The 21,027-nt window shown below is 37.4% G+C and overlaps 3 protein-coding genes across 3 annotated transcripts in view; all 3 read right to left on the reverse strand.

Moving 5' to 3' along the window:
• The window catches only part of LOC147478555 (F-box/LRR-repeat protein At2g42730-like), a 62,064-nt gene extending 58,486 nt beyond the window's left edge, over nucleotides 1–3,578 (reverse strand). Inside the window, exon 1 of the mRNA XM_086584603.1 lies at nucleotides 3,104–3,578. The gene's annotated coding sequence lies outside the window, so the exon portion shown is untranslated. The remainder of the gene's footprint in view (nucleotides 1–3,103) is intronic.
• A 7,120-nt stretch (nucleotides 3,579–10,698) lies between these two features.
• LOC147478558 (FBD-associated F-box protein At4g13985-like) lies at nucleotides 10,699–12,780 on the reverse strand. Its single transcript, XM_086584606.1, has 3 exons — nucleotides 11,617–12,780; nucleotides 11,304–11,456; nucleotides 10,699–11,214 (listed from the first exon to the last, which is right to left on the reverse strand). Exons 1-3 carry the CDS (start codon nucleotides 12,541–12,543, stop codon nucleotides 10,933–10,935), a joined length of 1,362 nt encoding a protein of 453 aa, XP_086440732.1. The 5' UTR covers nucleotides 12,544–12,780; the 3' UTR covers nucleotides 10,699–10,932.
• Nucleotides 12,781–20,365: 7,585 nt separating this feature from the next.
• The window catches only part of LOC147478559 (F-box/LRR-repeat protein At4g14103-like), a 71,796-nt gene continuing 71,134 nt past the window's right edge, over nucleotides 20,366–21,027 (reverse strand). The window contains exons 5-6 of the mRNA XM_086584605.1: nucleotides 20,874–21,026; nucleotides 20,366–20,780 (exon numbers count right to left, since the gene is read on the reverse strand). Of these exons, the coding sequence (XP_086440731.1) occupies nucleotides 20,445–20,780; nucleotides 20,874–21,026 (489 nt within the window). The 3' untranslated portion in view covers nucleotides 20,366–20,444. The remainder of the gene's footprint in view (nucleotides 20,781–20,873; nucleotide 21,027) is intronic.

Raw genomic sequence — 21,027 nt, forward strand, 5'->3', positions numbered from 1 at the left:
CACGAGATTCAATGGTTAACAGCCTGCACTGACTTTGCACTAGAAATGCAATACTACCCTCTGAACAAAGAATATAACTCTCTGGCGGGGGAAGAAGAAGAAGAAGAAGAAAAGGACTGGTTTTAGTTTTCTGTTTCTCTGAGTTGAGTTTTTGATCAAGTCTCCTTTCTCTATGGACTCATAGTCCTATTTATAGAGGTTAGGAGAAAGAGAGACCAACTCCTAATAGAACAACCTAAACTTGTGCTTTCAAGAAAAAGGCAAAACAAGTTTAGGCTATTGGTCAAACCACTACCCACAACATGGCCCAAGCCCAGCCGAACCCTACCCGATGTGGTGGATAACCAATGTGGGACTATCTACTATGCACTAAAGTGGCGAGAATACCATTTGTTCATCTCCTCCACTTTGCACACACACACTAGTATTTAGAAATACACAAGAGATTCCAACAAGTTCTGCATCATATATCGTTGAGAAACCATGTATACGAAGCTTCTGAACACTGTGGTCTACAGCGTACGAGATCCATGCATTGACATCAGGAGCAGATACATATAATCGTTATTATTGACTTCAAAATTTATAATAGCTGATCCATCATGATGAGAAAGTATCCGATTAACAAAATCATCCGCATATTCTCTAGAATTTTTCTTTTGCATGAATGAAAATTGATCAAAATTTAGATTGTCCGCAAAATCTCCATAGTTCTTTTGCATGAAAGAATGTTGATCAAAAGTTAGATTGGAAAGTGAAAAGCATACATATCTCCATTGTCTAGAAAGGATGCTGGTTCTGAACGCATCTTCCATTGGAAGGAAGTCTAGAATGTGGCTTCGAATTGGTTCAGGCAAATCGCTGATCCTGTCCATCTCCATTCTTATGCACTTATGGTGATCAAAGCCTGTACTTCAATATCGTCCAATAATACTCAATGATAGATTCAAAGGGCCGAGATAGATTATAGTTGGGATAGAAGTTTTATATTATGTGAGATAAGCTTCTGAAATAAAGTAGAGACGAGTTAGGGAACTACGAATTCTAACAGTAATAAAACTCTTATGAGATAATGATGCAGTCTAGAAACGTGGTCTGACGAAATATCACACGATCCAATTTCTGGGTAGCTTCTAACTGGAAGTTAGTGAAAGCAATATTGTCCTGAAACCACAATAGCTTTGACAGCCATATAAACCTATACTGCCATTGGATTACTCTTATTGTTTCAGAATTTGAGCAAGAGTCAATACTGTTAAATGTTTCTCTTCCAGCCGAAAGGCTTCAGTCACAGGACATCCAGATTCACCATCTTTTCTATGAAATGCCTTAGCAGCTGGAATACTTCGTCAACTTAAGCCACACTCTATTCAACATTCATCCAACTAGGCTGAACAATCACATTAGATCGCACTGTAATACAGAAGACCACTACATGATGCATAATTTTCAACGGGGCAAAAAGGTTAAAGGTTGAGGCTCATTCGGAAGATAAAGTTGCTTAGCTTACAGAAAAATAACTGTAGTGCCTCGAATTAGCAATATAAGAAAAAGAGATGACCGCTGACTCTCACTTGTATTCCTATCCATAATAATGAGTAAGGAGTCTATGTTCTGAAGAATGAACTAAATGAAGTGCCTATCAAAGAAGATAACCACACTCTTACAAACGGAATGAAGCATAAATTCATAATGCGGCGACAAACACTCTGTAATGCTTACCTTGTGTTTAGAACTGTGAACAGGAAAACATTTTATCCAATTCAATGTAGCATCAACTCTTTTTAGAAAGAAGTTCTGACACACCATACTAGAAGGAAGAACAAGAGGTCAATCTTGTCATATTAATGACCTTTATCTTATCCATATTTGAACCTAGAGTTGAGCAACTTGTTTTGAAAATTTGCCTACACAAATAAAATATTAATAGGCTCTTTACGTACTTGGTAAACATACCTTCCCAAACTAAAAAGGATGAAGTTTACACAGGTATACCTCTAAAATGCTGGAAAGTTCATTCCTTAGAGCAACAGATGATGAACCAGGTAAAAGGAAACATATTTGCTGCAGTATACCACTGTATGATGCAGACTTGAACACAATGTTTTGGGTTACTATCCAATTGATATCTTTACTTGGGAGAAACTTTTGCTATAAGTACCTGTCAATGAATAACCTGACTCTTACGAGCAGAAAGCATCACAACGCTACGAGCCTACGACAAACACTCTGGAATGCTTAACCTTGTGTTTAGAACTGTGAACAGGAAAACATTTACTGATAAAATGTAATTTAGCATGAAACTCATAGGAAAGAAGTTCTGACACTATACTAGAAGGAAGCAGAACAAGCCAATCCTGTCATTAAGGGACTTTATCTTGTCGATGGAATGAATCCTGGAATAAATTCTGAAACTCAAACTCTGCAAGTAGAGCACTGTCCTCTGACATTGAATTAAAACAATCCTAAACAATCCTCTGACATTGAATTAAATCGTATTTCATAATGAGTGTGTCAAATATGCAATTTTTATACAAAAAGAATAACCTTGTTTGCCAGTTCATTGTCCTGCTTGAAGCCTAGGTTTGGCATAAGTAAGAAGCAGCAACCCCGGATTAGGCAATTATGCATAACTGAGTAGGTAATATCCATTTCCTTCATCGCACTCCCATTCCCAAGCAAAAAATCTCACAAGGTCTAATTCACTCCCACTTCCTCCAAAGTACTTAATTTCAACTTTTCTAAGGCACTTCAACATGCTCTGACTATTCAACTCTTCTAATGGTATTTGTCCACCCATGTTGCCCATACTCGTAAGACTAAGTGTCTGCTCAATAATACACATTTCGTTTACTTTCATATATAATTAATGAACCAAATAACCAATGCATTATTCATAGACGTAAACAACTTGGGTGAAATTAACAATACCTTGATAGATATACAAAGCGTTTGCAAGTTAGGATACCAATTGATAACTCTTGATGCCTAGTCAAAAACTAAGTATACAAACAAAACAAGTTTCATTTCATCGATACAAAACAAATAACACTATTATCTAACGACACAAATAAAAACTAAACCAAATTGAATCAAATCATACCTCAATATAAAGTCCTTCCAAAGCCAACTTCCTCACATTACGCACTCGTTCAAGAATCTCAAACGCACGACATTCAATCAAATTCCTATCAATCCCATTAAAATCCTTGGGCGGCGAAGCAAACTCAAATGCAGCATTACTCAAACAAGAAAGGGTCTCTTCCCTAAAAACCGGTGGATTACCGAATACATAATTTCCCTAAGCCTAGGAAAAGAAAACTCGATTTCATGAAACCTAGACAATCCTAATAGTTTCAAAAACCTGAGATTAGGCCCAGGGAATTGAAGTACATCAGGAGTACTAAAATAACAACCCACTATACTCAACTCCTCGAAACTAGGACAATTCCTAAAAATCCTAACAGCGTCTCTATCATCCCTAAACGGGACAGTAAACAGCGATAAAGATTTAAGGCTAGGAAATTTAACTTGTAAGTTTTGTGGTAAAGTAAGTTTAAGATTACTAAACGAAAGGGAGAACAAAGACGTGGCAGTAAATAAAGAGCGAGGTAAAAAGTTATCCAGTTTTCCTGCCAAGACTGAAATATCGATATTTTGAACCATGAGAGGGATTGGTGTTTTCCTTATTAGAGTCATCGGCTGCTTATTAGAGTCATCGGCTGCTTAAATTGAAGAAAAATAAAACAAAAACTAATACATACATACCTTAATGACATATGGAGATACTGCTAAATCCTTCACATTACAGGTCTCTCGAAATACCTTAACTGCGCTGTGCCCCAAAAATTTGGTACCAATCAAATCTTTTGAGACATCAACTAATGAGGATCTTTTGTGTAGAGAATATCCACAACATACAAAGTTACAATCTAATGTCAAGGATATAAGATTTTCAGCACATATCTTCATCTCACAATCATACTCATCTGGGAAAAAGTTATACGTATCATGTATGTGCAATCTCATAAACAAAGGAGCAAACACAAGGATAATCATGCCCGACCATGAACATTTTTCAAAATGAAACTCTTGAAGGACCGGTAATTTAAAAGTGACTCGCTGAATTGATTCTACATCGCAAGTAAATGTTACATCCTCAAGATGAAGGACCTTAAGGCTTGAAAAGGTTACCAAAGGCGGAAGCTTATTTTCGAATGATTTCATTTTTAAAATAGTCAGTGAATCACAGCTAAAAAGACAATGGGGCAATGCCTTCAACTGTACTGATGAAGAAACTCCCGAAGAAGTTGCCTTAATACGATAGAGATCCATGCATTAACATGAGACGCACTGTAGGCCGTTGTACATGTGAGGCAGAACCTTTGTATATATGAGCCGTGGAAAAGCAGCACCATATACACAAAACTTATAAACTTCTCCCTAACAATTGGATCACTACTCTTGCTTTCAGTAAAATACAAGATGTTATCAGAGAAATCGAGAATGGGAATTGAGGTCCAAAGGTACCTCCATTTTGTTGATAATACACTTGTACCAACTGCAAATTTTGTGGGAAGAAGGGAGAGTATATGCTGAAGAACGACTTTCACCAATCATTTCCACCTTTCACCACCTTTTGTTTACTCATCACAAATACCTCTGGGATCAAACAAGCTAGACCAGATCAGAACTGTAGCGGTATTCCTTGTACATGCCCTATAGATTTTATATATAGGACGAATGTGTTAGGAGAAGAAGCGTCAAGGTTTTATTCTTCCATTTTTCAAGAAGAATAGATGAAGTGCATTGCGAATTGATCAAGGATACAACAGCCACATTCTGCTGTCTAAATTGAATGTCTAACACACAATTCGGAATGTGGAAACACAAAATAGATTCATAGATCAATGCATTTTCTACAAATATCAAGTTCCCAAGAATTCTGCATATAAGTAACCTGCGTCAACACGCAAGAATTCAGCTGCAACCATTAAAATTGTTCTAGTTGGTGGTGAAAAATTCAATTATATATGCTCTTAATTCATAGAATTTCCACTAAAAAGGTGCAGTTTACTTTATGATGTGAATAAAAAAAAACTGCGGAAACAATGTTACCCACAACAAACGGATCAATCCAACACAAGAATCGATCCTTCTCAATAGACAAGACTTCAACACCCTCCAAGCAATCTCCCAACACTTCTCAATATCAAATAACAAACATATAAAGTAAAACAATTAATATAAAAGAAGAACAAACCACAAGACGAGATATATTGTGGTTCGGCAATTTGCCTACGTCCACACTGCGAGTTCCAAGCTTTACTAGATGTCTGGAGTAACAGATTACAAGTCTCTCAATTCACTCACAAAAAATGAACACTCAACTCACAAAGAATTGCTCTCTTGTAATCTCTCTCTTTCTTGGTTTTGGAAAAAGTTAGGTTTTCCAAAACCTTGATTTTGTTTTTATACCAAAAAACAAATTTCGCGGTTACTGTAGTGAGGCCCACGAAAAACAGTCTTGGGCGTAGGTGCGCTCTCTCTCTCCAGGTGGCGCTTTGTCTCCGTGCTCTTGGCGTGGGGTGCTTCTCTCTCGGCCAGGTGGCGCTTGACTCCAGACTCTTGGCAGTGCGCTTCGCTCACGAGGTGCAGTGCGCTCGAGCGTGAAATAGAAAAAACAAAATCCCTTTTTCTCTACATTCTCTACCTCGGTGAGATTTTAACACATAAAACCAAGCCGAACACATCCAGGAAGAACACATCTAGTAGGAACACATCCAAAGAAGGAAGACTTCGGCATTGATCGGCCCGCCAGGGCTATGCCCACATTGGGGCTCTTTTTCAAACATGTAGGATTTGGAGCAAGTCCAAACGGTGTTGGAACTTAACTCCGTGACAACTTTTAGTCAAGATATCGACAAGATTGTCATGGGTGTCCACTTTCTCAAGTGCTACATCACCATCCTCAACGACATCCCGGTATAAAGTGATAACGAACATCAATATGCTTGGTCGGAAAGCATGATGAACTTGGTTCATCGCCAAATGAATAGCACTCGACTATCACAAATACAAAGCAACACACTATTCTCTTTCAATACCCATATCATCTAGAAGACCTCGGCCCATAGTGCCTCTTTTCACGCCTTTTCTGCCCATTGCCATATACTTTCCTCGGTAGTAGATAGAGTAATCAGAAATGTGAAGAGTAGCATAGACCTCCAACTAACCGGTTGCACCATGCATCATAAACACATAACCAAAAGAGTCGATCATCGCCTATCTAGATCACCGCATAATCGGAATCCACAAACCCAATCGTGACATAACAAGTGCCTCCACCATAAGCTAATCCCACATCCAAGGTACCCTTCAAGTACCTTAGTACCCATTTCATCGCCTCCCAATGTCGCTTCCCTGGATTTTGCCATATACCGCTTACAACACTAATCGCCTGGGAAATGTCTAGCGTGTGCACCCATAGCATACATCAAACTACCCACGACACTTGCATAAGGAACATTAGCCATATGCTTTTGTTCCTCCAATCGAACTAGGAGAGAACTTAGTGAAAGCCTAAAATGCCCAAATTTAAAAGTGTAGAAACCGACTTTGCATTCTCCATACCAAATCGTGGAAATTACTTTTCGGCGGTATTTCTTCCGAGATACAACTATCCGTCGCTTCTTCCTATCTCTGTCAATCTCCATGCCCAAGATTCTTGGCTCCACCTAAGTCTTTCATCTCAAACTCGAGCTAAGTTGAGATTTCAACTTGTCTATCTCCACCATGCTTTTGGAAGCAATAAGCATATCATCCACATAAAAGCGGAGATAGATGAAGTCATTACCACGTCGAAGCCTTCTAAAGTAGACACATCAATCATACTTACTTCGGGTGTAACTCATGTTGCATCATGAATGTGTCAAAGCGGCTTGTACAATTGCTCAGGCGGCGACTTTAACCCATACAAATGACCGATTCAATTTGCATACATGATCTTCTTTTCAAGAACAACAAACCCTTCCCGGGTTGTATCATATAGATCTCTTCCTCCGGTCCCCATGCAAGAAAGCGGTTTTTACATCAAGTTGCTCTAACTCCAAGTCGGTGAGCAACTAAACTCAATAACACACCGAATGGAAGTATGTTTGACCACCGGGAAAATATCTCATTGTAATACTCGACTCCTTCCGGAGAAACCCTTTGCTACTACTCTTGCCTTGTACCCAATCTTGTCGACTCTCGGGAAGGACCTCTTTCTTTCTCGAACACCCATTTATTTGCCGATAGTCCTTTTGCCGCTTTGGCAATAAAACTAGGTCCCATGTGTTATTTTTATCAAGAGACTCCATCTCTTTGTTGCATAGCAACCAACCAATCTAGAATGAGCATCTCTAACGGCTTCCTTGAAACTATCCGCTCATCATCTTCGATATTCGGTCATATGCCACTAAATCCACCGACCATAGTGTTTCACCGGCTTCGTGCCCATACTTGTGCACTTCTTTAACTTGTCTCTTTGGCTGTGGGTCACCAATACAAGTTCGGAGGCTCTTGCTCTTCTTCCTTGTTGTTCGCGTGGTTCCATGATTTGGTACCTCATCATGAACCAACCGGTCATCATTGCATAAAGACAACTCAAGCTTCGATGGCTTGAACTTCTATGGACTTCGCCATTCTCGCCCACTCTTTCCGACTTCATGAAGATTACACACGAAGTCTCATTAAACGTAACATCTCTGACCCGGGGAACTTGTAGTCTTCTAGACACCACAATCGTATCCCTTTTACCCCATTTGCGCGAAGCCTAAGAATATGGCTTTCTTAGCTCTCTAGGATCTAGCTTGCTCTCCTCACATTGTCAGTAAAGCAAATCGATCCAAACACTCGCGCAAAATACTATAATCACGGTTACCCGACCACACCTCATAAGGTGTCTTGCAATCTATAAATTTGGGCCTATTACCTATTATCTGAGTAACACGCCATGGACACCGCATCATTGATACTCTTTTTGCCTAGACCGCATTAGACAACAAACATCTCGCTCTTTCAAGCAAGGTTCTATTCATCCTCTCGCCATTCCATTCTCACAGGCGGCGTGCCCTGACCTCGATCATCCAGTTGTCCGGCAATTCCATGTTGCGCGCAAAACTCTTGGAAGGGCCCATAGGTATATTCTCAGATCATTGTCGGACCGTAGTGTCTTTACCTTCATATCTGCGATTCTCAACCCTTGCCTTCCACTTTTTAAATGTCTCAAACACTTCCTCTTTCGTTTCATCATATACACTCACACATACGGGTATGATCATCAATGAATGAGACATAATAGCGGTTACCTCCTTTTGAAGCCACTCTGAGGGTCCCCCAAACATCCGTTATGCACATAGTCAAGGATGCCCTGGTCGTGTGCTTGCTTGACTTGAACTTGACTCTACACTGCTTCCCGTAGACCAATGCTCCGCGAAAAAACCCATACTTGGCTTCTTCAAGTCTTTCAAGAACCCTCGCCTTGCACAAACCTGCAAACCCCTTTTCACTTTCGTATGCCTTAGTCGCGTATGCCACATCTTAGTGCATTCATCATCACTACATGCACCCAATGCTACATCGCCTATCACCGTACTACCCATCAAAGTATACAAGGTTTACGTGTCTTTGACCGCTTCATAACTGTAAAAGAGCCACTGATAATCTTTAGGACTCCACCTTCGCCCACAAACTTGTGGCCTTTGAAATCCAAGGTACCAAGAGAAATAAGGTTTTTCTTTAGCTCAGGGACATGCCTCACATCAGTTAAAGTCCTCACTATACCATTATGCATCTTAACCCGTATAGTTCCAATTCCTACCGTCTTACAAGCAATGTCATTACCCATCAAAACGGAACCACCATTAATGCTCTCATAAGAAGTAAACCACTTTCTATTCGGGAACATATGGTAGGAACATCCGAATCAAGAATCCACCTTTTTTCCCATATAGTCTTGTGGGACACCGCGAGACTCAACTCGTCCCCTCTTCGAGCCCCAAGCATAACTTGCCTCAATTTTTGCCTTACCTTTCTTCTTACCATCTCTTTGTTCTCTTTCTTGGTGAGGACAATTACTTGCGTAATGTCCCCTTTCATCGCAAATTGTAGCACTTCCACGTGTGTTAAAGGCTTCTTTGACTTGGACCTGGACTTCCTCATTGCTTGTAGAAGCCTTTTCATACGACCTTCCTCTTGCCACTAGCCCCTGACCTGCATCAATGTTATTCTCTACACGTGTCTTCTTCATCAACTCATAAGAAAGAAGTACACTCTGAACTTCGTCGAGATCGACGTCTTCTTTGTTCATAAATGTATTCATTAGATGCTCATAGCTTTCTGGCAAGGAGAATATTAAACATGCCGCTTGATCCTCATCATCTATCTTCATACCAACATTCAAATAATCCGCTAGACGTCGAAGGAACTCACTAACGTGCTTTTGCATCGTTGAACCATCGACCATCATGTACCGATAAAGACGCTTCTTAAGGTACATCTTGTTCGTCATGCTCTTAGTCATATACATAGACTCTAGTTTGAGCCAAATACCGGCAGCGGTATTTTCTCCCATCACACTATACATGACCTCATTGGCAAGACATAACCGGATTGATGAACAAGCCCAAGATCGAACTCTTCCCAATCATCATTACTCATTCTCGCGCGCTAGATTTAATCCCCTTTAAAGTCTTGTGCAAACCTTGTTGGATGAGAATGCCCTTTACTTGGACTTGCCAAATCCCAAAGTTATTCTTCCCATTAAACTTCTACTTCAAACCTCAAGTTTGACATCTTGGAGCCATCTTTCAAGTTACACACAATAACCCAAAAAAAAAGTTTTTCACCTCGAAATTTAATCAAACACCTTGTTACACAAATTTTCGAAAGCACTAAACTCAAAATCCTAGTCAGATACCTACGCCTCGATACCAATTGATGTGAATAAAAATCTGCGAAAACAACGTTACCCACAACAAACGGATCAATCCAACACAAGAATCGATCCTTCTCGATAGACAAGACTTCAAAGACCCTAAGCAATCTCCCAACACTTCTCAATATTAAATAACAATCATATAAAGTAAAACAATTAATGTAAAAGAAGAACAAATCACAAGACGAGACATATCGTGGTTCTAATTTGCCTACGCCCACACACAAGCGAAGTTCCAAACTTTACTAGATATCCGAGTAATGATTACAAGTCTCTCAATTCACTCACAAAGAATGAACACTCAACTCACAAAGAATTGCTTCTCTTTGTAATCTCTCTTTTCTTGGTTTTGGAAAAGTTAAGTTTTCCAAAACCTTCATTTTGTTTTTATACCAAAAAACAAATTTCGATTCTTATCAGAAGGCGGCCCACCGAAAAATAGTCTTGGGCAGCGGGTCTCTCTCTCTGGCCTTGCGGGTGGCTTTTGTCTCCAAGCTCTTGGGCGCAGTTGCGCTTTGAACGTGAAATAGAAAAAAAAACATTCCTTTTTCTCTACACTTTAAATAATCCCTTTGGGCATAAATATAATAGTAACAACCAACACACTTAAAAACCACCTCAAGTCTTCAACAGTACTTTAAACCCATTAACTTAAAAAGGAAAAAAAAATTGTCACCTGATAAAGCTTTTCGGGACCCAAAATATTTCAGCCAGCTCAGTTGGTGAAATACCAAAAGCCATTACAAACATAACCATTCAGTAGGTGAAAATAACATAAGGAATTAGACTTTGCTACATTAATCGTTCTTGGACATCAAAAGTATTTAAGAATGCCCTAAACCATGTCTACAAAGCAAGATTTAGCACAGGTTTAACTGCAAGTACAAACTTTCCAATTACCCTACACATCATTTTGCTACAGTCACCAGATGAAGTGCCAAGCCATCAACCATTTAGTAGAAGTCGATTACACTGCAACCTGAAGCTCTAGGAAGCATTAGTAGTCTTTTACTAATTTTCATTTGCTTTTTTGGATCCGCAGATAGCGTTGAAACAGAAATGATAGTCATTTTCTCCAACACTCTTGCGTTCTTCAGCAAAAACATGATAACACTTATCTCATTCTCCCTCCCGTAAAAGCACCTTACTTCAACTGTCTTCAGATGTGGCAAAAAATCCAGGTCAAGTATTGTAAGCGTCAGAACATGTTCTCCACTAGACCGAAGAGCAAGTCCCTACATAAATCAAAACTTAAAATTTGAGCATGTTAATGGCACTAATATTATTCTGTTAAGAAATAAAAGAACAGCGTAGAATGACTTACATCAGGAAAGACAAGGGATTCAATATTAGGCACTTGGCAGAGCAAGTTTACAAAATGACTACCGTCAAGTATATAATCTCCATTAATCACTCCAAGGTTGGTCACCTTAAATAGTTTAGGCACAATTGATGTGAGCTCTGGGCTTACGATACCCTATAAATATCAAATACAACTGCATTAGCCAGTATGAATCGGCTAAGTTTCAACAACAGAATGAATGTGTTAATCATCCATGGATTTATGTCTTAGTCTACGAGCTTTATAAATAAATGAATTAAACTGGGGAAAAATGAAGAAGAAGCAGGAAACTTACCTCAACGATGTCACTAGACACCACTAAGTCCTTAACATTACAAAGCTCTCGAGTGCCAACTAAATATTTTGATGCATCAACTAATGTGGGTAGGCAGTTGAGAGAATAAGCACGTAGACATCTAGATATCATTGTCAAGGATATAAGATTCTCTGCACATATCTTCATCTTCCAATCATAATCCCTAAAATCATATCCCGCCTCATATATGTATAAGCTCATAAGCAAAGGAGCAAATACAATTATATTCACATTCCACAAAATAGAATTTTCCATTCGGAACTCTTCAAGGACTGGGAGATTAAAAGTCACTTGCTCATCTGGTTTGTCCCAGTAAAATCTTGTTAAGTGCAGATGCAGAACCTTAAGGCTTGAAAAGGTTATCAATGCGGGAAGTTTCTCTCCTACGCCTTTAATATGTAATATAGCTAGTGAACCACACCTAAATAAGTAATTGTGTAATCCGATGGAATGAAGTCCTGAAGGCAGTTTAATAACGAGTTCCTTAACTTTACGCTTCAACACAGCAGATACCCACGCATTAAAGTGAGACACATGGTAGGTATGTGAACATGTTAAGCAAAACCTATGTATATCTGAATCATGGAGAAGCAGCACCCTATAAACAAAACTCATGAATTTGTCTTTTAGAAATGGATCCATATAACTTCTTGTAGTAGAACGCAAGAGATCATCAGAAAAATCTAGAATGGGAACAGAAGTCCAATAGTACCTCCATCTTGTCGCTAATATGCTTATACCAATGGCACATTTGGTTGGAAGAAAGGAGAGTATATGATGAAGAATGCTCTCAGGTAAAAAGCTCAGCCTATCTTCACATTTACCACAACTTTGTCTTAAAAACTGCAAATTACTTCCTTCCATAGCAGCAAAATTTCTCTGAAAATTTAAAATCCGTGTCACCATAGTTAGATAAAAGTGCAAATAATATAGAAATTACTGTGTTTATGTATTGAGTAGTAAGCAAGCTGCAAACCTTTTACAGCCTTAAAACTAAACGATGCACACAGTTTTTGTGACAAACTACTCAATGAGCCTTTTTTATTTTCATTTGTTTGGTAACAACTTTTGGCGCATAAAGTAACATTTGTTAACAGAAAACTTTCTCAGGCTACTTGAAAAGAAGGAATCAACGAATATTAAAATGCAAATGCAGTAAACTAGAAATTAAGTTGAGATAGTTAGTTACCCAGGAACTCTCTCCCATCAAGAACACACCAAATATGTGTTGGGAGATTTCACTAGAAAGTCACACATCAATCTAACTACTTTCTATCCCAAATGATTTTAACTTGGAGCTAACACCAAGTAAATCACCCACCCAAGACTTTGGTAGTTATCACAACAAACTCAAACAAACAAAGCTACTAATTTATCATCACCCATAACAAGCAAACAATAAATAAGAAAGTAAATATGCAAAGAGACAAAAAGATTTAGGTGATTCGGTAAATATTACCTACATCCACACAAGAGCCGAGTTTCCTTTGTAGTAAAGATTAGAGAGTTTACAAGAGATATCAAGAATCAAGAACAATATGCTTCACTCAAACCCTAGCTCAATAGAGCTCTCACAATACCCAATAAATGAATCTCTCAAAAGTTGTCCCAAAACCTTATTTTATTTTCTTTATAGAGGTACACATAGAAAAAGGTGAGAAAATAGGCTCTGGGCCGAAATATCGAAAATCAATGAAAATTTCGAAAGGCATGAGCTATGAAGTCGAGTCGAGCCCTCGCAGCCTAATCCGGCCGAATTGGTCATCGACTCAATAACTTCAGTGCATGGCGCGCCTTGTCCAAAGCATGGTTGAGCGCGGGTCGCGCTCTCTTCTCCAAACTAAAAACTGAAAGTAACAGGTCGGACACCGGAAGAAAACTCGACGGTTCCACAAACCCAACAATATGGAAGTAGAATATTTCTCAACACGTCAAATTTCCCTCACTTGCCTCTTGGTTTTCCTTCTCTCAACCACTCAAGGACTAAACTTTCATGGGCCTTGTGAAGGACCAACTATGTCTGATCCACTGGGCATTTTTTATGCTGGACTAACTTGGAAGCCACATTCTGCTATCTATCTAAATTGAATTTCAAATGCACGAGTTATTGATCAATGTGCAGACTCATTTCTTGTGCCACTACATTCACACAGTGATGTTTAACAAAAGATTCAACCACGTACAGGTCTAACAGTAAGTAAACTAAGTATATACTTTTTTATCATTTGCCTATATGGCTATATATAAGTTCCCTAGGCAGCAATACTCTGCCAGCCTCTACTATTTAGGAGAACTCTATCACACTACAATCTGAAGCTCTAGGAAGCCTTAGTAGTTTCTTCACTTTCTTGGTAACTTCTAATTGTTTTCTTGGATCAGCATATAAAGCAGAACAAGAAATGACTGTCATTTTCTTCAATACTCTTGCATTTTTCAGCAAAAACTCAACAACATGTATCTCATTCTCATCCTCATCCGCATAAAAGCACCTTAATTCGATTGATTCAAGACGTTGCAAATACCGCACGGGAAGTGTTGGTAGTATTTGCAAATTTACTCCAAAAGTCCAATGTGTCTACATAAATCAAAACTAAACACTTTAGCACTAGTGTAAGGCCAATAAAAGATAAGAGGGAAGTATTGTTGAATTACTTACATCAGAAAAAACAAGAGATTCAATATTGGGCATGTCAGAGAGTAAGCATATCAGACTACTACAGTCAAGTCCATCATATGTTTTATTAACTTCCAGGTTGATCACCTTGAGAAGGTTAGGCATAATGGATGAGATCTCTGGACGAAAGAGAACCTAGATTTACCAAGTACCAATGCATTAGCCTGTTAATTGAGTCATAAGAAATAGAAAGAATTGTAACCTGAAAAAGTTAAAGACTTACCTCAACAACCGAACTAGATACTTCTAAATCATTTACGTCACAAAACTCACGGAAGACTTGATGGACTGCATTGTTCCCCATAAATTGGGTACCAACAAAATTCATTGATGGATCGACCAATGAGGGTAGCTTATGCAAAGAATACACTCGTAAAAAATTGCAATCAAATGTCAAGGATTTAAGATCCCCAACACATAATATCTTCATCTCACAATTATAGCATTCATCATCAAGACACTCAAGAGTGTCGAAAGTATCAACTACGCATAAGCTCTTAAGAACAGGAGCAACTATAGCTATAATCATGTAAAGCCATTGACACGCCTTAATTTGGAACTCTTCAAGGACCGGTAAGCTAAAAGTGACTTGCTGAGCCGGCTGAGATTCGTCCCAAGAAAATGTTACATCCTTAAAATGCAGGACCTTAAGGTTTGAAAAGGTGATCGAAGATGGAAGCTTGTGTTCGAGTGACTTAATTTTTAGAATATTTAGCAATTCACAACTAAAAAGACAGTAGGGCAATCCCTTGACTCTGATGATGAAAGTTTAATAACGAGTTCACAAACTTTACGCCTTAATACAGTGGAGATCCATGCACTAATGTGAGACGCATTGTAATCCTCTGTACATATTAGGCATACCTTTTGTAGATTTGAATCATGGAAAAGCAGCACCATATAAACAAAATTCACAAACTTCTCCGTAACTATTGGATCTTCTCTCTTGCTCTTAGTAGAATACAAGAGATTATCAGAGAAGTCGAGAACTGGAACTAAACTCCAAAGACCTCCATTTTGTTGTTAATATACTTGCACCAACTGCATCTTTTGTTGAGAGAAAGAAGAGTATATGCTGGAGAGTGACTTCAGGTAAAAAAGTCAGCCTATCTTCACGTTTCACCACCTTTTGTTTGCTCATCATGAATTCCTCTGGGATCAAAGCTAATCAGATTAGAACTATAGTAATCCTTGTGCGCTATACGATTTATAGGATGAATGTGTTCATTGGGAAGCGTCAAGATTTCTATTTTCAAGAATACCATATGATGTTCATTGGGAACTGAGGGTGCTGAAAATATACTGAAACGAACAGCCACATTCTGGTGTCTAAAGATTAGCGGGAAAAAAAAAACGTTCTGTTGTATTAAATTGAATGTCAAATGCACAACTTATTGATAAATGTGCAAACTCATTTTTTTGAGCCACTCTATGCACGCTCAACGGTATGTAATTCTAGTATTCCCAAGATTTCTGCATATTAAGTACCCCTGCATCAACATGACTTAGGCCCACTTCCAGAGATATTTACCATGGAAGTTGAGCTTTATCATGTCCAGTGCTCTTACTTTGAGTCTTTGACTATAGTAGTAATCTACGTTATTGACGATTAATATCCTATTTTACCAAGAGCACGACATAGTTTTAATTCAAAGCTAGTTAGTATATTTTAGATCAATCTTACACAGGGAATTTTGCATAGGCAAACCCAAGCACAATTGCACAACCTTCAATGTCCATTTTTTAGCTGGAAGCAGATCATATATTCAAATGTAACAAACTCGTAACTTTTAGGTGAAGTGGACTTGTCCACATATGCCATTTGTACTTTGTTATCATCTTAGCCGGAATAACCACGCTAGAATGCTAGATGATCCAATTAAAGACTGAAATCTCAAATCAAGACCACCGTGGATCCACTGAATAGAAGAAAATTCAACCAATTCTTCATGGGCTTCTTTCAAAAGTCCGTATAATTTGCATTCGGGCCCAACTTAATCATGTTTAGACTTCATAGATTTATGCCCAAACACATAAATTGACTAATAATTTCGGTTTTAGGTCTCGTTGATCAATAATTATGGTTTTAGGACAAAAACGGACTGACATCAGCATCTATCATTAAGAATTTTGCTTTAAAGATATTTTCGAGCTGACATCAACAAGTTATTTTTTATTAATACCAATTATGACATTCTCTGATATACATACAAACACTATTATACATGTATGATATACACTGCATGTGCATACCAGCATACACACATCATTATGCATGTGTATAACACACATGCAAACATCATTATACATGTGTATATATGTGCATAACACACATACAAACACTACTATGCATGTGTATACCACACATGCACACATCACTATGCATGTGTACAACAAACATGCAAACACTATTATCACACATGCACATATGTACACCAGTGTGCATGTGTCCAACAAACATGCAAACACCACTATGCATGTATGATATGCATTGTATATGTATATCAACATGCACACATCATTATACTTCATGCATATAGCACACATGCAAACATCATTATGCATGTATATAACACACATGCAAACACACTACTACCACACATACACACACCAATATGCATGTTCCTAACAAACATGCAAACATCACTATACATGTATGATATGCATTGCATGTGTATATCAACATGCACACACCATTATGCATGTGTATATCACACATGCAAACATCATTATGCGTGCATGTATATAACACATATACAAATACTATTATATATGTGTATAACACACACGAAAACACTACTATGCATGTGTATACCACACATGAACACACCACTATGCATGTGTGCAACAAACATGCAAACACTACCACCACACGTCCACACATGCACACATCAATATGCATGTGTACAACAAACATGCAAACACCACTATATATGCATGTGTACAACATGAAATAAATGAAATTTCTCGTATTAGTCCTAACATATATAAAATGTGAGTGTGATGAGGATCAACAACAAAATTGAAAAGTCACATGGGATTTTGATTTAACTGATAAAAACTTAAATGATGATAATATCGTTTTTCAGCAGTGGTCAATCCGATTTGTCCTTAAATCATAATTATCTACCGATCCAAATTAGAAACTAAATTAATCCCCAATTCTATCTTATGAGCCTGCTATCTATTTAGACTTTAGACTTTCAAAAGGCCGACTAAAGTCAACGCACACAAACCCCCTAACTCAAATTGACGTTATTTATTGTACATGGGGTGTGCCCGTGCCGTATGGCACTGATAACCCAACACCTCTCATTCAAGGCAAAGATCAGAGGGTGCTACTTTAAATCTGCAAATAACACCGGCCTATTGACACAATCGGTACTTAAATTTCAAAAAATATACAAAAAAAAAAAAAAAATATATATATATATATATATATATATATATATATATATATATATATATATATATTAATCTGCAAGGTGCACGAAATGTGTTGAATGTACTTAGTCTTAGATACTAAATATCTCCCTCAGAATACGTTCAGGAGTAATATCATATCGATGTATTCTTCGATCTTCTTTTTCTGTGTTGTGGAAAAGATAAATCTCATATATACTGTAAACTTGAGTCCATTTGGTTATTTTTATATCTAACAATATATTTGTGAAATTGGTTTTTGAAGTTAATTAACCCCTAACAAGATTATAACAGTGGGTTCACGCAAAATTTAACTAATAGATAAATTTAAACTATGCACGCGTGAATAAGTTTTTCTCCTAACAAGATACATTTGCCTCCTATAACTATTATTATTTCTCGTATAACTACTTTAAATTCAATAATTTATGCGGAAAATGGATTTTATTAACAAGATGAGAATGATCAAATGAAAGAGTGTAACCAACAAAGTACACACACTTTAAATAGGCAAATTAAAATTATTTAATTAATGGCCGAGCCCATGAGATTATTTGTTGGTGGTTATTATTGTTTAGTAAACAATAATTAAGTTAATGTTTTATGATGTTGGATCCTTATTCTCTTAACTTTCATGACTTAAATATTGTGTCCACACTCCACACTGAGAATACTAATTGGGAAAGGGAAAGCTGAGACCGTTTAAAATATGAATATCATTTTACTATATATATTCGATCAATAGTAAAAAAGTGGAATTACATCATCAAAATTTTCCGCCGTAATTATGAGGATGGTGGGACTGAAGGAGAGCCAAGTGGTGCAGAGTTTTTGTTGTTGTTGTTTACGATAACAACACATTGGTTCCAAAAATTATGTGCCCACTTAATATTTTCTTCATTCTTAGTACGTTCTAGATAGTTAACAAGGTTGCCCCAACATTTCTCTGGATTGGAAACTACAATTTCCCCGCAACAATTGAGACTACCAATCAAATTCCTCTCAGCCAAATGTATGTCTAGTTCATCTCCACATTGGTCACTAATCCAACATTCTTTATTTGTAGCTGATGTGATCGTCAACCCTACCATAATTAACAAATAGTAGTCCAAAAATTAATTTTGTACTCGAGAACATTTCCATGATGTATCTCTACGTCGTCTCTATTTTACTGATTATGTTGATGTATTGCGGTGGTACAATAAGTAGAGTTTGTGAACAATATATATAGAGGAGAAATGTATGCAATAAGACATAGGAAGAGTTTCGTAATAAGTTACGTTAGTAATTTAGTATGATAATTAATAATTGATTTTCTTATAATGCTATTAATATCCATCTCTACAATTACTTCATTTGTTTGGATTTTAATTGGTAGTTTATAAAAATAATTAATTTTATGCAACGGTCCATCTTCAATTCGATGACTTCACGAAAAAGTTTGACCGTTTGAAAATAAAATAAAAATATTTGTCTCGACATCTCACATCCTTACACTGGTATATCGGTTCATTTAATTTAAGATAATTTGCAAGCGAAAAATTCAGATTGTATGATTAGGAAGTTTAATCGGAAACACACGTTAAATCAGGAAAACAAAATTTATGAATTTTAGATGATAGACTTATGTATTATGATTTTGCTATCTATGAATTTACTTGTTATACGCTAAAAAAGTTGTGCGGCAATAGTTTCATGAGGTTTTATAAGGTTGACACTAAATAAAGTTTTCGACATTAAAAAAAATGTTGATATTCAAAGGATTCTCTTTTATATATTGGTTTGAAATTTTAAACTTTGTTGAGAGAAATTTACCAAGGTACGGTGATGACAATCTATTATATTTTATGGGCTTATTTTCCCATTAGACTCATTCATATAGCCATCACGAAATAGCCCATTCATATTAGATGTATTTTTTAAATAGTGTGTTGTCCCATAAAGAAAGTAAATTGGATGTTGAACTGTGATAGCAAACTGGGTGCACCTTCAAACACCTAGATTCCTCCATGTCACAAATTGCTGAAAAACAATGACAACAATTGGATGGCCCCCTTTTTATTAAATAGATTAAAATTTCGTTTATTTGAGTTGACGTTAGGTTAAGGAAATTATTTGTGTACATTTAATATATGGGTTCGAGATCTCTGTAACCGGTTACAGAGATCTCTCACCGTTCATTTGAGATCGAGATGTGTGTGTGTGCCTCGATACCTGTGTGTGTACTCCGAGATGTGTGTGTGTGCGTCGAGATACGAGACGTGTGTGTGTGGTACAGAGATCTGTACCCGGTTATAGAGGAACCGGGCTCTTAATTTATTTGTATATATAGCTTATAGACAACTATGTAAAGAAAACTAGCATATAGACAGTAGCTTATGTAGAAATACTTTGCACGTACAGTAATATTTCTCTGATGAATGTAAAACTTAATGGAAGGGCACAGGTACTAACAACATAGATAAAGGACTAATTAACCATGACAAATAACTTTTTAGTACGAAGATAACCAATTTGATCCTATAAAACCATTCGTTGCATCATTGTTAAACATACTTAGCCAAACTAAAAAAGTAAGCAATCCTCGAAACTGCATGTTCTTAGAGCAACAGATGATGAACCAGGTTACCAGGAAAAAGGAAAAAAATTGCAGCAGTATAACACTATCTGGTACAGACATGAATGTAATTTTTTTGGGTTACAATCCATGCTAAAATGTGAGCCATTTGAAAGCGTGGGGATGGGGCTTATATGAGTCGTCGCCAGCTGATATCTCTACTTCTGTCAAAACTCTTGCTAGTTTCATTATTTTCTCGCTAAAACCAGTTCTTCCGGCTTCAGTCACTTCTTTTGAATAGCAGATATTCATTCTCTCTATGGCGTTACCATTCTCAAACAAATGCCTCAAAAGTCTAAATTCACTCTTTGTTCCTTGAAGTGACTCGATTTTAAGTAATTTAAGATGATTCAATGTATGCACAGAGTACAACTCCTGTGGTTGCCAATATTCCTTTTCCACGAGTGTATCTTGCATTGTTTTTCGCATCTGCAGTTGAAAAAAATAAATAAAATGAGCTAAACCGCAGTTCTCCTCATATCATAATGGTATATGTAAAATTTATAAGATTTCTAGTATTACCATGACATAGATACCAAGAGTCTGCAGATTAGGAGTTCTTTTTAATAAGACGATAACAGCTTGAACTTGGTTTTCAATGGGAAGCATATGAAGGTGGAGATGCTTCAAAGTAGAATATGTAGGCAGACAAACTGGATCCCTGCTGGTGAGAGCC

Source organism: Coptis chinensis, chromosome 9 (genome assembly GCF_015680905.1).
Source record: "Coptis chinensis isolate HL-2020 chromosome 9, ASM1568090v1, whole genome shotgun sequence".
In the NCBI taxonomy this organism is placed as follows: Eukaryota; Viridiplantae; Streptophyta; class Magnoliopsida; order Ranunculales; family Ranunculaceae; genus Coptis; species Coptis chinensis.

Coding starts and splice junctions, on each gene's coding strand:
- LOC147478558 (XM_086584606.1), bottom strand. CDS start 12,543: ATGGTGACACGGATTTTAAATTTTCAGAGAAATTTTGCTGCTATGGAA. Junction 11,457..11,616: donor TGTCTAGTGACATCGTTGAG/GTAAGTTTCCTG, acceptor TGATATTTATAG/GGTATCGTAAGCCCAGAGCT. Junction 11,215..11,303: donor AATCCCTTGTCTTTCCTGAT/GTAAGTCATTCT, acceptor TGATTTATGTAG/GGACTTGCTCTTCGGTCTAG.